Genomic DNA, 16,117 nt, shown 5'->3' on the forward strand with positions numbered 1-16,117 from the left:
CCTGAAAGGAAAACAGCTGCAGAAAAATACTTGCGGAAGTAAATACTGGGCACAAAGATGTGTTATCGAAAGGAAAACTTCACTTTACTCTTCCATCTAAGTCTGGGAAAAGCATTTCTCGAAAACACTTTCACGCCCCAGCCAGGACCTGGCCCGCCAACTACAACGGAGACTCCGCTGTTTAACGGAAGGGTTTTGATCGCGCGAGAGTGGGCGGGACTTGGTGAAGCCTGGAGGACCAATCACGGCAACCGGGAGGCTGGGAAATGGAGGTTAAAGGTCGAAGGGAAGTTCACTAAGCTTCCGGTGGCCGGCTGGTGGTGGAGTGATGGCTAAACATCATCCGGATTTGATCTTTTGCCGCAAACAGGCTGGTGTTGGTGAGGCGGCTTCCCGCCCCCGGCTGTCTGGGTGGGGATAGTATTAAGAACCGGGGGGTCGGAGGTTCCCATCGCATCCTTAGGGTTTTGCCTCGGAGGCGCCACGTTTCCCGCCTCCCGGTCGGTAGCGTGAGAGCGCGCGGATTTGCGGTCTCTTGAAAAGAGGGCGGGGGCTCGCATGCTGGGAGCCAGAGGCGGGTGGCCGAGGTGAGGTCCGGACAAACTCAAGTTGCCTAGTTTTGGGGAGCAGCCTCAGGAAGGTGTGGGTTTGCTTCGGATGGAAGCTTATGAGAATAAGACGGTTAAGATCCATCGGGGCTCACTGCCGCCCCTGCTGCGTTGCCACCCCAAACTCGAGCTCGAGGATGTCTTTCCCCTCTTCGTCAAAACCATTTCTAATTGTACTCTACCATCTTTGCCTTTGCAGCCATCGGGAGACTGTGTGAAAAATGTGAGTGGAACACGCCCTCCCAAACACCCCACGCCCCCCCCTTCGGTTTGTGTAGGGCCAGCCTGTGGACATTCCCAGCAGTGCCCCAAAGAGGGCTTTGAGTAGACGTGCCTGAAAGTATGTGAACACTGAATGCTAGGCTGCAACCGAAGGCCCTCTCCACCTCCCCACTGTGACTTGCACATCTTAAACATGTTTAGATCTTGAGAAAATATCTGACTTTGGGCAAGGTATAGCCTGACCCCCGTCCCCAACACGCACATGGTTCTTTACCAGTAATCCTATAGACTTAGAGTCTACAAAGTGATATTCTAAGCTCTTTGTATATTAGTCGATCAACTCCTGTGTTGAGGGGATTGAGATGAACCCTGAGCTGGCTTGAGTTTTGTGAGTTGGCCAAAACAGAGGGCCCTAAAGTCACTCTCATGTATCTCGTGTGTATGGACACTCAGGTATATCCCCACAGCAGGAGGAGGGCAGTAGACCTGAGGAGGGACTTGCAAGTGAGCGTAATTCCATTCTCTCTTCCTCACAGGTGACGGCAAGTGTGTGATCTGTGACTCCTACGTGCGTCCCTGCACTCTGGTGCGCATATGTGATGAGTGTAATTATGGCTCTTACCAAGGGCGCTGTGTGATCTGTGGAGGCCCTGGAGTCTCTGATGCCTATTACTGTAAGGAGTGCACCATCCAGGAGAAGGATGTGAGTGATTACTAAGATTTCCATCTCATCTTTGCTGCTTTTATTTAGTAACTCTGCCAGTCGTGGCAAACTCCTGTGGTCTGTTGAGATTACTACATTGAGCTGGTCACGTAGGTTATAATTTCATCAAGTTCTGTGAGCTGAGCTAGGTGTCGTCCAACAAAAGGCAGTTATTTTGCATCAAGGGCTAAAATGCAAAAGAAGCAAATCTTTGTCAACGTCAGCAATTTGGAGAGCCCTCTCTCTCTATTCCTTTGATGTCGCTCTCTGATAATTCTTACTCAGAAACAACATCCTGCACTTTGTGAGTCCTGGCACAGTACGTAACGTGTAAAAGCTACTCAGTAATTCTCTTCACTGTCATTAAAGATTGTTAGAGTGGATGTGGTGACACTTGAATTTGGGACAACTCACACTGATTTCCACTTTAACTGGCTAAAGAAGGCCTTTGGTTTGATACTGGAGAATTGTCATTTTGTCTTGTGACATTTTTGCCCCTTGACATTGTGTGGTGGCCAGTCATTCAGTTGCTTTACCCAAATGCTAGGATAGAGAGTTGTAGAACTATCCTAAAGGGAAGTTTCACTCTTTCTGTTTAGTTTGGAGGCAGAAGGCTTCATAGAGGCTGGGGGACTGTGTATCAGCTTGGTTTCTTTTTATGGCACTGTGAAAAGAAGTGTGATAATCGTACCACTGAGCTACTTACTAGAAGGTACCTGGGTACCTAATCTAGGGTAAAGCAAAAGATTCATGATTCTTAATGGTCACACATGCAGAGTAGGTAGTTTATATAGATGTCATTCTTTTTTTTTTTTTTTTTTTTAAGGGAGAAAGCAGGGAAGGGGCAGAGGGAGAGGGAGAGGGAGACAGAGAGAGAGAGAGAGAGAGAGAGAGAGAGAGAGAGAGAGAATCTTAAGTAGGCTTCACGCCTAGCTCAGAGCCAAACACGGTTCGATCTCAAGACCGTGAGATCATGACCGGAGCTGAAATCAAGAGTCAGACACTTAGTCGACAGAGCTGCCCAGGTGTCCCTGTCATTCCTTATTCTTCACAACAACTTTGTTAAATCGGGATTATATTTATCCCCATTTTACAGTCTCTCACCTGGCCAATGAGTGACAAACACAGCTGACTAAACCCATTGGTGTCCCTATCACACCTCATCGTCCTTTTGTAAGTCCTTCTGGCAGGATGTTTCCATTTTGAGTAGAAACACCCAGCCTCCCCTGCAAGTCTATGTATTTGGATCCTGTCTACTTCCAGGAAGTGGAACGTATCTGACCGGATAAGATTATTTCTTATACCATATGTTTTCTAACTTTTTTAGGGAGGTAAGAAAGAAATATAATTTCAGTTGGCATCCTGTCTTAAACTCTGATTTGCATTTACCTCTGACTCTCAAAGCATATCCTTATCGATCTGACGCACAGCTAGGTTAGCACTCCTTTAGAGAAAGGCCCTTGGTTTGCGTGTTTCTCTCTCTTTTACCTGAGTTCTTGGTACAGTGCTTAGTATGTATCAAAGCACGGTCCACATTTTTGGTGCTTCCCGTATAAGTCACTCACAGGAGTGCGCCATATAAAATATCTGGTTTAGGGGCCCCCCCGGGTGGCTCAGTTGGTTAAGCGTCCAACTTTGGCTCGGGTCATGATCTCATGGTTCGTGGGTTTGAGCCCTATGTTAGGCTCTGTGCTGACAGCTCAGAGCCTGGAGCCTGTTTCAGATTTTGTGTCTGTCTCTCTCTGTCCCTCCCCCACTCACACTCTATCTCTCACTCGCAAAAATAAATAAGGATTTAAAAAATTTTTTTAATAAAATACCTGGTATATAGCAGGTATTTGGTAATTATTTGTAATCTGTAAACAATCAAACCATGCAAAGGCACAGCAGTGAAGAGAATGTATGAACAGCTCTTAAACTAGCTGGAGTCCATAAGGACAACATTTAATTGAACTTCTGCATTGTTGTAGCTAGAGTTCTTGTCTGGAATAAGCTTGTAACCAGAGTGCTTCATAAATGGTAATTACCGTCTGACATGTCTGCGTGGGGTATGTGAACTGATACCTCTGGATCTGCATGCTTCATTCTGTTCCCGAGAATTATTGTAGACTTCACTTCACCTACTTCACATGCAGGAACATTCTGAGGATACCGGAGAAGGCGTCTAGTTTACAGAGGCGCAGTAGTTTCCTAGGAACACAAAGCAGTCCAGTGACATGATCCAGCCTCTCAGCCTTCCAGATCATCATGTAGATTAAGTCCCTAAGACTTTTTCCTATGCAGAAACCCTCCTGCAACCAAAGCAACCCCAGTTACTGTATTCCTCTTCCTGCCGTTTTCATAATTTATAAGGGAACTAGACCAGCAAACCAGATGGGGTCTTGTCACTTAGTTTTTCAGCTTCAAGAATACTCAGGAGTCAGAAAATCCGTGGGCACCGCTGTCAGAGGACCTCACTTCCTTTCCTCCTTTTATTTAACCATTTTCTTCAGCTCTCCCAACCAGATCAGAATAGCCAGTAACATTTATAGAGCTCCTCCTGTGTCCCAAACTATGCTGAACATTCTTTTCTAAAAGTCCTTCGTGATACAGACAAGAAAACTAAGGCTTCCAGATGTTAAGCAACTTGGCCCAATGTCACATAGCTAATCGATGGCAGGTGTAGGACTAGAACCCGGGATATCTGATTCCATGTTTCTCAAGTGTTTTGTTTCATTTTTGCCCCTCTAAAGAGAAAAGTTAAAATTCAAATTATAATTTTTTTCTAAAAAGAGAAATAAGATTTTGTTGGGTGAGGATGAACTTTGGATCACAAACCATGGTAATATCAAAGATGCTTTCATCGCCTTTAAGAACGGATAGTCAAACTCAAAAGCATTCACTCAAACAACCTCCCTGTATTGCTCTTCTCAGTGTAGTTAGGGACGTGCCTCTCCCTCTCACTGTTTCTACCATCCTCTGCTCCGCTTACGTGAAGCGTAAGAGACAGAAAGCCCAAGTTCAGGTCTTTGCTACAACATGGGGATAGCTTTGTGGAATTCGCTCCAAAAAGGAAGTAATAATCCTTGTTACCTCGCGGATACATTTATTGAGAGATTGAAGGCCTTTCCGAAGGAAAACATGATACTGTCGTTAAGGTCCCAAACCAGTGTACAGTCTGGTGTTTACATTATTGGTGTTCACTAAACAGTTGTCAAAAGAATGAACAGCATTTGAGATGTCTGGCCAACTCAGGTGGTAAAGAGTGCAGATTCTTGATCTTGGGGTCCTGAGTTTGAGCTCCACATTGGGCAGTAGAGTTTACTTAAACAAAAACAAAAAAACAGACAGGCACCTGTCTGGCTCAGTCAGTAGAGCATGCAACTCTTGATTTTAGGGTTGTAAGTATGAGCCTCATATTGGGCATAGAGATTATTGAAAATATAAATGGGGCGCCTTGGTGGCTTGCTTGAGCATCCAACTCTTGGTTTCAGTTCAGGTCATGATCCTGGGGTCTGCTGAGCTTGAGGCCTGCTTGGGAGTCTCTCTTTACCCCTCCCCCATTAAATTTTTAATGAAATCTTAGAAATTAAGTGGCCATAAGATATATTTATTCTGGGCATTCAAGTCAAGCTCTGGGTGCCTAAAACTAAAACTTCCCTAGGCTAAAATGAGGGGAATTTGCCAATCCTCCGGGAGGACTGAGAAAGGATGGGATTTCTAGTACTTAGACATGCAGTTGCTAAAAGAGCTTCTGGCAGACTTTTGCAGGTATTTTTAAAATACCTTCTAGCTCAGCTCACAAATAACTTGTAGGGGCACCTGGGGGGCTCAGTCAGGTAAGCATCCAACTTCAGCTCAGGTCATGATCTCACAGTTTCTGAGTTCAAGCCCCACATCAAACCTGCTGCTGTCACTCTGTCCGTACAGAGCCCACTTCAGATCCTCTGTCCCCCTCTCTCTTTCCCTACCCTGCTTGCACTCTCCCCCCAAAAAATAAATACACACACACACTCTTAGAAAACAAATACTTAGGTTTCTTACAGTCCTTCCATCTTCCTCTTTGTGCTGTTCATTCACAGCATCCTCAGCAAAAGCCAGCCAGTTACAGAGAGCACATCCTCATCTCCCACAGCATTTAGACCCTTGGGAGATGTCTAGAAAATAAACGGTAGGAGTGCTTAGGCAACGAAACAGGAAGCCTGTGGGTCTGTGAAGAGAAGTCCATAGAAATCTAAGTTCTCATAATCTAGTACATTGGTTTTCCAACCGCCTTTTTTTATTACTATTAAATTTTTTTAACGTTGTTTTGAGAGACAGACTGCGTGAGTGAGAGAGAGACTCACAAGCAGGCTCTGCCCTGTCAGCACAGAGTCCAACTTGGGGCTGGAACCTACATATCAGATCGTGACCTGAGCCAAAGTCTGACACTCAACCAACTGAGCCACCCAGGCACTCCTCCCAACTATTTTTAATACATAGAGTCCTGTCTTCTAAAAGTGTCTTACACGGGAGCACCTAGCTGGCTCAGTCAGTAGAGCATACAGCTCTTGATAGCAGGGTTTTAAGTTTGAGCCCCACATTGGGTATAAAGGTTACTTAAAAATAAAATTAAAAAAAGATCTTTTTAAGTATCTTAGAAGCTGTGTCTGTCTGTCTGTCTGTCAGGTTGAACCATAATGAAGTTGCTATTTGTTTTTGACAGTTTCTTAGGATTTATCAAGGGCTGATTAAATGTTTAATATAACTTACCAAAACTCAGGTGGCCTGGCTCCAGAACCTACCATCTCCCCTAAACTATAAGTGAGCATGGAGGTGCCCAGTTTGGAGGACGGACTCTTGTCTCACCTTGCAGGACTCTCTGGTTTGTGAACGTGGACCTGCTCTGGCCCATGTAGTTTACAGTTGGGGAATACGACTCCCAAGGCAAGTGGCTTGCCCACAGTCCTGCAGCTCAGTTAGGCACAGTGGGCCCAGCAGGCTGTCATCAGAGCGTCGCTGAAGGTAGCTGAGAGCACTGTCCCGTGTGACACAGACCTGCGGCCGGGAGAGGCAGCTGGTCCCTACCTGTGCCAGGACTTTCAGTGCAGATTACAGGGCTGAGTCCGCCTCGGGAACCGTCGGTGGGCTGAGCCTCCTCGCTGGCCCCCTCAGCACACTGAGCCGCTCACATGGTAGTTTTGTGTTGTTGTTTGTTTATTTTTTTAAATGTTTATTTTTTGAGAGAGAGGGAGACTTCAACTTGAGCTGAAGTCGGAGGCTTAACTGACTGAGCCACCCAGATACCCCTCAACTGGTAGTTCTTAAGGTAATATATGCTATGTAGTTTTTAGAAAGTAATGAGACATTAGTGTTGGCTTTGCATGTTTAGAGGGGTTTTTTAATGTTTATTTGAGAGGAGGGAGGGGCAGAAAGAGAATCCCAAGCAGGCTCTGGGCCCTCAGCACAGAACCCAACACAGAGCTCAGTCCCACAGACCGCAAGATCGTGACCTGAGCCGAGCTCAAGAGTCAGATGCTTTAACTGACTGAGCTACCCAGGCGCCCCTGGAGGCTTTTGTACGGTGTTATATTGATCTCCCCAAAGGGAAATCAACTAAATTAGAAATGAGATGTCTAAGGACATGATTAATTCATTCATTCTAAAGCCCAGTGTCACAGGGAGCAACCCACTGTAACGTAGGTGTTTCATAAAGTCAGACCTGTGACGGTTTTCTCTAGTAACGTCTTCCCCAGTTTTCCTCCCATCGTCCCAGGTCAACTGATGGAGCCCTCGTTTCTGCAGAACGCAGCCCCCCGGGGCCTCACTGGAGCCACTCAGGCTCACAGAATGGCCAGGGGACATGTCATTACGCATCAGAGCGCAGGCCTTCGGCAGCCATCTCTAGCACAGGAAATCTCTTCCCCCAAGACCATGTGTCACATTCAGTGAATTAGTAAGGACACATCAAGCCCAGTTTTCTCCTACTGTATTTAACATGTAAAATACTAGTTTCTAAAGCCTTCAGGGTTTTTTTCCTTGGTGGTATTCTTCCCTTTCTTTAGCTAGGGGAGGAGAGCTAGAGAGCTTGGTCTGCAGATGATAGTTACTGTTTCTTCCTTCTCACTTGAAGAAAACCCTTTGATATTTTAAGAATTAAATTCTGCCTCAGCAATATCAGATTAGCAACAGAAGTGGGCTGAGAATCCAACATTTTTTTTAATGTTTATTTATTTTTTTGAGAGAAAGAAAGAGAGCATGAGCAGGGAAGAGGCAAAAGAGAGGGAGACACAGAATCTGAGGCAGGTGTCAGGCTCTGGCTGTCAGCACAGGGCCTGACGTGGGGCTCGGACCCACAAACCAAAAGATCATGACCTGAGCCGAAGTCGGATGCTTAACTGACTGAGCCACCCAGGCCCCCCAAGAATCCAGTATTGTAAGTGCAGGCCACCCCACCTAGAGAGTGAACAGGCCCTGGGCACCTTCTAGATGCCTAATAAATTCTTGATGATTGATTGAATAGGATAACTGAACGGGTAAGGTAAATGGCTAAACCTGTTGATTAAAAAGGTATTTTTTTAATTTTAAATCTCTCTCAGTTCAGACTCAAAAGACTTTTAACAATTCTCTATCCTGTTTTCCAGAGAGATGGTTGCCCAAAGATTGTCAATTTGGGGAGCTCTAAGACAGATCTCTTCTACGAACGCAAAAAATACGGCTTCAAGAAAAGGTGATTGGTGGGTGGCTTCTTCCCCCCACCAAGCTGCTACAGCTGCCAGAAAAGACGCCTACACCGCCGGCAGAGAGGGAGCGGCGCACAGAGCACCGCCCGAGCGCCTGTCAGCACGCTGGCACCTCTCCACCTCTCCCCTTACCCAGACACGTGGTGGGGACGGAAAAGAAGTCTTCACAGAGCACTCTGGCAGATGATGGCAGGGAACAATTGGTAGATCGGTCCACGAGTTCTCTCGAATTCAAGAAACAAGCCTCTGGTTTCCAAATTGCTATCTTCCCTCTAGACCAATGGCTTCTGAAACAGGAATCCCATCACTTCAGTCTCTCGTGTGAGGAATTGCCCGCGAAGCACCTGCAGTGTGTGCGCGCCGCTCGCCACGCCCCGTGTGGGCGGTCAAGCTTGCAGCACTCAGCGCGTGGCGCCTGTTCGTGTTCTTCTAAGAACTTGGAAACCCTTTCTGTTGCTGTTGTATTAATAAACAGGTGTGTCTTTTCTGGTACTCAGTCACAGTCCCAATTTGACTCTAGGAATTTGTTTTATTAGTCACATAGGAATTTGTGGTTCAGGGTAGATGCTTTGGGATTCATGCTGCACCTTGTTCTCTTATTTGTACCAGCAGGAATTCTAAAGCATCACCACCTTTTGTTCTAGGCAAATCAGAGTTGTTTGTAGAAACTTATTTTTCTCCGTGTTCAACTTTAATTTGAACTGAAGAAATGGCTTCCAATGATGGTCACAGGGATGAGACAAAATGTGTTCAAACGGATGAGTTCAGAGACCTTAACTGGATTGATTTATTGCAAAGTGCACATCCACTCACATTAAAAATATTTTTCTTTTTTTTTTTAAGTAAGTAGAGTAAGAGGAAATTCAGACATATCCTTTACCCTAACAAAATTATTTACTTTCTGCTTAATGGAGGTGATCAGCAGGTTATCCTTTGGAGGCACAATCACTGGGGCACCTGGGTGGCTCAGTCAGTTAAGCGTTTGGCTTCAGCTCACAACATGATTTGATGGTTTGTGAGATCGAGCCCTGTGTCTGACTCTCTGCTGTCAGCACAGAGCCTGCCTCTGATCCTCTCTGCCCTTCCCCTCCCCTGCTTGCACTCACTCTCAGAAATAAACATTTTAAAAAAAAGAAGGCACAATTGTAAATTGAAACTTCCAGTCAAGTCATCTGACACCATGGATTTGAATTGTTTTTTAATGTTTTCTTCATTTCTGAGAGAGAGAGGGAGACACAGAATCTGAAGCAGAATCCAGGTTCTGAGCTGTCAGCACAGAGCTCAATGAGGGGCTTAAAGTCACATGACAGGATCATGACCTGAGCGCAAGTTAGATGCTTAACCAACTGAGCCACCCATGACACCAGGGATTTGAAACAGGTTTTGAGTCCTTAGGAATGCAGGGGTTTGGCCCAAAGTTACACTGAAATGTAGTGGCAACACCAGGGAAACAAATGATAGTCTTCTAACAACTTGGCAAAGCTTTGGTTTAGGTCAACAAAACTCTTGACTAATTATCTTTTGAGGGTCAAAAATTAATTAAGATATAACAAACTCTACCTTCAGCGAATTTAATAAGGGAGACTGCCGGAAACAGGTTAGAATAACCCAGGGAGGATGCACAAAGGAAGGGTTCTTGGCCTAGGTTGGGGCCCCTCAGGGGCAAGAGGGAGGTCACAGCCACAGGTGTAACGATAATCCTTAAGGCTTTCCCGTCTCTGCAGCCACCCTGTTCCCACTCCATCCCTGGGGCTCCTTTTTTAATTTTATTTATTTATTTTTTTTTACATTTTTTATTTATTTCTGAGAGACAGAGCAGTAGACACAATCTGAAGCAGGCTCCAGGCTCTGGGCTAGCTGTCAGCACACATACATGGGGCTCGAATCCATGAAGTGAGAGATCATGACCTGAGCCAAAGCCGGAAGCTTAACCCACTGAGCCACCCAGGCATCCCCCTGGGGCTCCTTTCAGTTCCTCAACTGCTGGTTTCCTTCCTTCCTCAGTGCTTTTTACCTATTAAGCTCCCTGATGATCAGTCCCCCTTTTGCTCAGCTGTTACACCTCCTTCAGACCTTAGATAATATTTCCTCAAATAGATGCCTCTTCCCAACCCCCAAACTAAGTCAGTTTCTCTTGTTCCCATATAGCACCATCCCATTATGTTCATAGTGTCTGGTAATTATTGACAATCCTCTTTTAGGCTGGTTCCTGATGGCAGTAACCAAGTCTGTCCGGCTCAGCAGGTAGCAGGTGCTCCGTATTAAATGAATAATTGAAATTAAACCAGATGATATACTGGGCTTTGAAGGATATGTTGGAACCCACAGGCAAAGGCGGTGGGGTGGGCGAATTTGGACATCCGTATGGAGGAAATAATCTGGGCAGTGTTTTGGGGCGTTCTCTGAGCAGTTCTAAAGCATAGTTGGGGGGTTATGGTGTGTCAGAACTAGAAACTAGACCATTTTCAGATTATAAATTGAATGTGTCATTAATTCTTTGGTCACTTTAGTTTTAATGTGTAATAGAAGTTAAAAATATTTTGGATAAAAACAAACCAACTTTAAAGATTTTCTTATTAACTACCCTAGTCCACATAACATCTTGCACCTACAAATGTATCAAAAGCTACTCCTGAATTTTGGCAAAACACCACTCCAACTGTGCTCCTTCAGCCTCAGCAAGTGTGCCTCTGAGAGGTAAGGCAAGCCAGTTTAAGATTAATGCCCAGAGGAGTTCAAGGGCATACCCCCTCCATGCTCCACTGCTGAACGGAGCAAGTTCAACCTTAGCCCAGTGAATTCTGCTGAACTCTGTTCCTCTGTCACCTAGTTCCATAATCCTGTGCTTGGTTTGTTTCCTCTCAAAGGCCAAGAGAACAATATAATTAATGAGTTAGGAACATCAGAGATAAAGTAAATGGCCCAGGAGTTCAAATCCTTAACAACTTTCTATTTTAGACTTAAATAAGTCCTTTTCAATTTTTTAAAGAACATTGTTTAAGTTTACTTACTTATTTTGCAAGAGAGAGACAGAGGGAGAGAGTGAATCCCAACCAGGCTCCGTGCTTTTGGCATGGAGCCCTATACAGGGCTCGATTCCATGAACTGTGAAATCATGACCTGAGCCGAAATCAAGTATCAGATGCTTAACCAACGGAACCACCCAGGTGCCCCGAAGTCCTTTTCAGTTTTAAGAATTGGGATAGTAGTACCAAGTTCTCTTTTGGGAAAACAGCACTTACAAACTAAATTTTAACCTCTAACAACATAGAGTTTTGTGGAGAGAATTAGAAAATGGTCTCAACCAACCAACTGTATATGTCCACAAAAAAATCAAAATGGTCTTAAAAAGTGTTTCTCTCCATTGTTAAATAAATACTACCTAAAAAATACATCAGTAAACAAGCATTGCCTACACAGGTCTAGTTGAAATAATAAAACTCATTGTGGTCAGACTGAGAAAGTGGTGCCCTTTCTTGGATTTATGAGCATTATTATCTCTTCGGTATTTGATAATTCATTTCTAGGCTCTAGAAAGGATGGGTATCTTCCAGTTTCTCAAGTACTCTGTACACACATGGCAATTTAATTTCCTTTAAACATTGCACTTATTACATGTGATCTTCCTTACAAAAAAATAATTAGAAATGTGTGGGCTTTATAATCAGACCTGTATTTGAATTCTGCTCTGCTCTTCTAGTGAGTCATTTAACCTTTTTTTTGCTTCTTTTTTCTTACCTATTAAATAAGGATAATAATGCCTACTTCTTCAGGTTGTAAGGATGAAATTTGACCTCATAAAGTCCTTACCCTTACTGAGAAGACTTTATATAAATGGTAGGTCTATTACCATGGGTTCCTACTTTTTCATAGGGAAATATTTAAGCCCTGGTACGGAAGGGCCTCATAATGGCTCCCTCTTCCCTACCCCCAAGATTTTCCTCTATTCACTTCTCTTTTTGCTCTTCATCACTCAGTTAAAGGAACATTCCTTGCACATATCCTGTCTTCTTGACTCTTTCTTTGTTCAAAATACCCTTCCACATGGCCGCCTGGGTGGTTCAGTCGGTTAAGTGTCTGACTTTGTCTCAGGTCATGATCTCAGGGTTCATGGGTTCAAGCCCCGCCTCGGACTCTGTGATGACAGCTCAGAGGAGCCTGGAGCCTGTTTCTGATTCTGTGTCTCCCTCTCTGTCTCTGCCCCTGCCCAATTCATGCTCCTTGTCTCTCTCTCTCTCTCTCTCTCTCAAAAATAAATAAACATTAAAAAAATTAAAATACCCTTCCACATTCACATTAGCTAGCCAACTGGGCACCTCTTACTTCTAAGCTCCTGGTATCTCATGAATGCATCCAGATGCACTGTACCCCACAACAGTCCCACTTAACTATTCATGCCTACTATAGACATATAACAGAAAAGTTCCATGAAGCAATGTTTACTGTGTAAATACTCCTTTCATTCTATTCTATTCTAAAACTTCTGCCTGAAATCTACTAAACCAAATGATCTTATGACCCCACTGATGAATCGTGAATCGCAATCCAGAAGTTCACAACAATGAACTAGGTAAAATCCTTGAACTCCTTTTGCCTCTCCCTCCACTACAGGGCAATCACTCAATTATTTATTACATTGAACTGAAAAAGGGGTCACAAATTCAAGAGTCTGAATGAGCAATATAATTGACTGAAAAAAGTGATGTGAGAAGAATAGCCCCAACAGGATGATGAATAGTATATGACCCTGGCCTCAGTGTCTGGGACACAACAGAGAAAGGGGTGGGGGGATGGGGGAAGAGGACCAGAGAACACAGATCGTGTCTGAAGGAGATAGCTCCTAGTCAACTCCAGACAATTTCCACCTGGAATGCCCAGATCCTTTGAATTTAGTACAAATGGCAAATTAAGAAATCTTTTTGCCATTTCCCAATTTTTAAATGTCAACTCATTTTATAAATTTTTTAATGTTTATTTTTGAGAGAGAGAGAGAGAGAGAGAGAGAGAGAGCACAAGCAGGGGAGGGGCAGAGAGGGAGGGAGACACAGAATCTGAAACCGGCTCCAGGCTCTGTACCCACAAACCTTGAGATCATAACCTGAGCCAAAGTCAGACCCTTATCCGACTGAGCCACCCAGGTGCCCCTTAAATGTCAACTCATTTAAAAAATTTTAATGTGTCTGTATACACCAAGACAATGTATCCACCAAATGTGGTCCTTGGCATGCCACATAGCAGCTTCTAAATTAAGAAGATTAATCTCAGTACGTTAACTAGACTGGAAATAAAAAAGAAAGAAAGAAAAATTCCCATTGAGCGCCTGAGTGGCTCAGTCAGTGAGCATCCGGGTTCAGCCCAGGTCATGATCTCACAATTCGTGGGTTCAAGCCCCGCAGCAAGCTCTGTGCTGACAGCTAGCTCAGAGCCTGGAGCCTGCTTCTGGTTCTGTGTCTCCCTCTCTCTCTGACCCTCCCCTGCTCATGCTGTCTCTCCCTCTCTCTCAAAAACAAATAAAACATTTAAAAAATTTTTTTTAAATAAGAAAAAGTTCTCAGGGAATCAAAGTGAACTGTCTACATTTCAGAAAAACTGTGTCACTCTATTCTGACCTGCAGTTTTTTAGTTGTAGTTTGAAGCCAGGTATAAAGGGAAAAGATTATTTGCCTTTATTGAAATTTTCTTGCCTTGGGGCGCCTGGGTGACTCAGTCAGTTAAATGTCCAACTTTGGCTCAAGTCATGATCTTGCAGTTTGTGAGTTCAAGTCCTACTTCAGGCTCTGTGCTGACGGCTCAGAGCCTGGAGCCTGCTTCAAATTCTGACTCTCTCTCTCTGCCCCTCCCCTGCTCACATCCTGTCTCTCTCTCTCAAAAATAAATAAACATTTAAAATTTAAAAAAATAAAAAATAAGAAATTTTCTTGCCTTGAGTACAGGACTCCAATTCCCATCTTTTCCCAGCCATTTGGTTGCTCATCAACTCCATTCCCAAGTGGCCTGTTACCACTAAAGCTAAAACATTATTTTCTTGGAACACTGCATTTTTCGTGTCTTAGCAAAAGACAGGTCTGTTCACGCACATTATTGGTGGTGAATAAATACCAAATCACTTTGTCCTGCATCCAATCACTTTTCCAAAGTCAGTTTTGTTGTGGTTGTCTTTGTTCCTGCCCAGCTAGAGCAGTGGATCCAAAAAACCAAGTAGAGGAAATATTTTCTTAGATAACATAAAAGTGACTACGAAATTTCTCACCCTAGCATGTATGTACGAGAGAGTGACTCACCCCGAGAGTTAATTGGGGTTAATTATTACCAGCCTGACTTGTCAAGGCAACAAAACATCTGGTATAACTCGCTTACTCTCAAGACTGGGGAGTTGCTCTGAAGCTCACCATTTTGAAACCATGGTGCGTACCTTACAACGTATGATTACTCAAAATGGGAGGGGGCTGTAGGAATTAAACTCACAATTACACCCTGGCAAGATGAACTCACACGTTGAGGAGAAAACGTCCTTCTCTCCTCCAACTCACAGAACAAATGGAGACATCAGCAGTAAAGATTGGTGATTACCTTTGGCCCCTCTATTTTATATACCTATTTATATACCAATCCTTTTTACCCCAGGCTTTCGATTGCCAAGGAGGCTGGATTTTTCAGTTTTGTTTTAGTTAAATTGCTTAGGCCTGGTGTGTTTCCAGCACTGCAGGGGAGAGTAAAACAAAAGCTCAAACACGCTGAAATATAACACCTTCTGTCCAGGGATTCAGTGTGCCCCCTTCTTCAGCCTGCACTTAAATGTTAGGAGACGTCTACCTTTTATCTGCTTATAGGAAACTCCATCCCTCCTTTCTGAGATTCCCTGGGACAATTCATTTCAGGTTACCCTAACCGTTTTTTTTTTCCTCTCCTCATTCTGTATGGTAAGGTTTCTTGTTGGGTAATGAACATCTAATTGTGTACAGGATATGTAGGATGCAATTTGGCCTGAATGGTTATCTTTAACATTTATTTTTGAGAGAAAGAGACACACACAGAGTGAGAGCAGGGAGGGACAGAGAGAGAGAGTGAAGGAGATACAGAATCTGAAGCAGCTCCAGGCTCTGAGCTGTGAGCACAGAGCCCCATGCCGAGCTCCAACTCACAAATATGAGATCATGACCTATACGCAAGTCGGAGGCTTATCCCACTGAGCCACCCAGGCACCCGTCCTTTAAATTAAGTATGCCAACTATTTAAGCTAAGCTTTATACATTGTATATTTCATCCCCACACAATCCCCGTTTTAAGAAAAAAGCAGGGGCGCCTGGGTGGCTCAGTCGGTTAAACGTCCACCTTCGGCTCAGGTCATGAGCCCCGCATCAGGTTCTGTGCTGACAGCTCAGAGCCTGGAGCCTGTTTTAGATTGTGTCTCCCTCTCTCTCTGCCCCTCCCCCACTCATGCTCTGTCTCTGTCTCAAAAATAAATAAACTATATATTTTTAAAAATTAAAAAAAAAAAAAGAAAAGAAAAGAAAGCAGGGGCGCCTGAGTGGCTCAGTCAGTTGAGCATACGACTTCAGCTCATGGCATGCATGATCTCGCGGTCCGTGGGTTCAAGCCCCGCGTGGGGCTCTGTCCTAACCGCTTAGCTCAAGCCTGGAACCTGCTTCAGATTCTGTGTCTCTTTTTCTCTCTGCCCCTGCTCTGTTCACTCTCTGTCTCTCTGTCTCTAAAAAACAAATAAATGTAAAGAAAAGAATTTAAAAAAAAAAGAACAATAAATCTGGTTTGATGATGTAAAGAGATTTGTTGCCATTAAATCAAGATCAACATAGTTGGTGGACAGACAGAACTGGGATTCAAACCCATCTATTTCGATGGCTGCCTCTAATGAACGACTTCAA

At 44.2% G+C, this 16,117-nt stretch overlaps 1 protein-coding gene across 1 annotated transcript; it reads left to right on the forward strand.

Annotated features, from left to right (window-relative positions):
* The first annotated feature begins 283 nt into the window (after window positions 1-283).
* PHF5A (PHD finger protein 5A) lies at window positions 284-8,731 on the forward strand. Its single transcript, XM_029953525.1, has 4 exons — window positions 284-380; window positions 808-831; window positions 1,367-1,533; window positions 8,136-8,731. Exons 1-4 carry the CDS (start codon window positions 329-331, stop codon window positions 8,223-8,225), a joined length of 333 nt encoding a protein of 110 aa, XP_029809385.1. The 5' UTR covers window positions 284-328; the 3' UTR covers window positions 8,226-8,731.
* Window positions 8,732-16,117: the final 7,386 nt, after the last annotated feature.

This window comes from Suricata suricatta, chromosome 10, assembly GCF_006229205.1.
Source record: "Suricata suricatta isolate VVHF042 chromosome 10, meerkat_22Aug2017_6uvM2_HiC, whole genome shotgun sequence".
Taxonomy (NCBI): Eukaryota; Metazoa; Chordata; class Mammalia; order Carnivora; family Herpestidae; genus Suricata; species Suricata suricatta.

What these genes read in the sequence shown, in the direction of transcription:
- PHF5A (XM_029953525.1), top strand. Translation starts at nt 329, where the DNA reads ATGGCTAAACATCATCCGGATTTGATCTTTTGCCGCAAACAGGCTGGT. An exon ending in CGGGAGACTGTGTGAAAAAT is followed by an intron (nt 832 to 1,366) that starts GTGAGTGGAACA and finishes TCTTCCTCACAG; the next exon opens with GTGACGGCAAGTGTGTGATC. An exon ending in GCACCATCCAGGAGAAGGAT is followed by an intron (nt 1,534 to 8,135) that starts GTGAGTGATTAC and finishes CCTGTTTTCCAG; the next exon opens with AGAGATGGTTGCCCAAAGAT.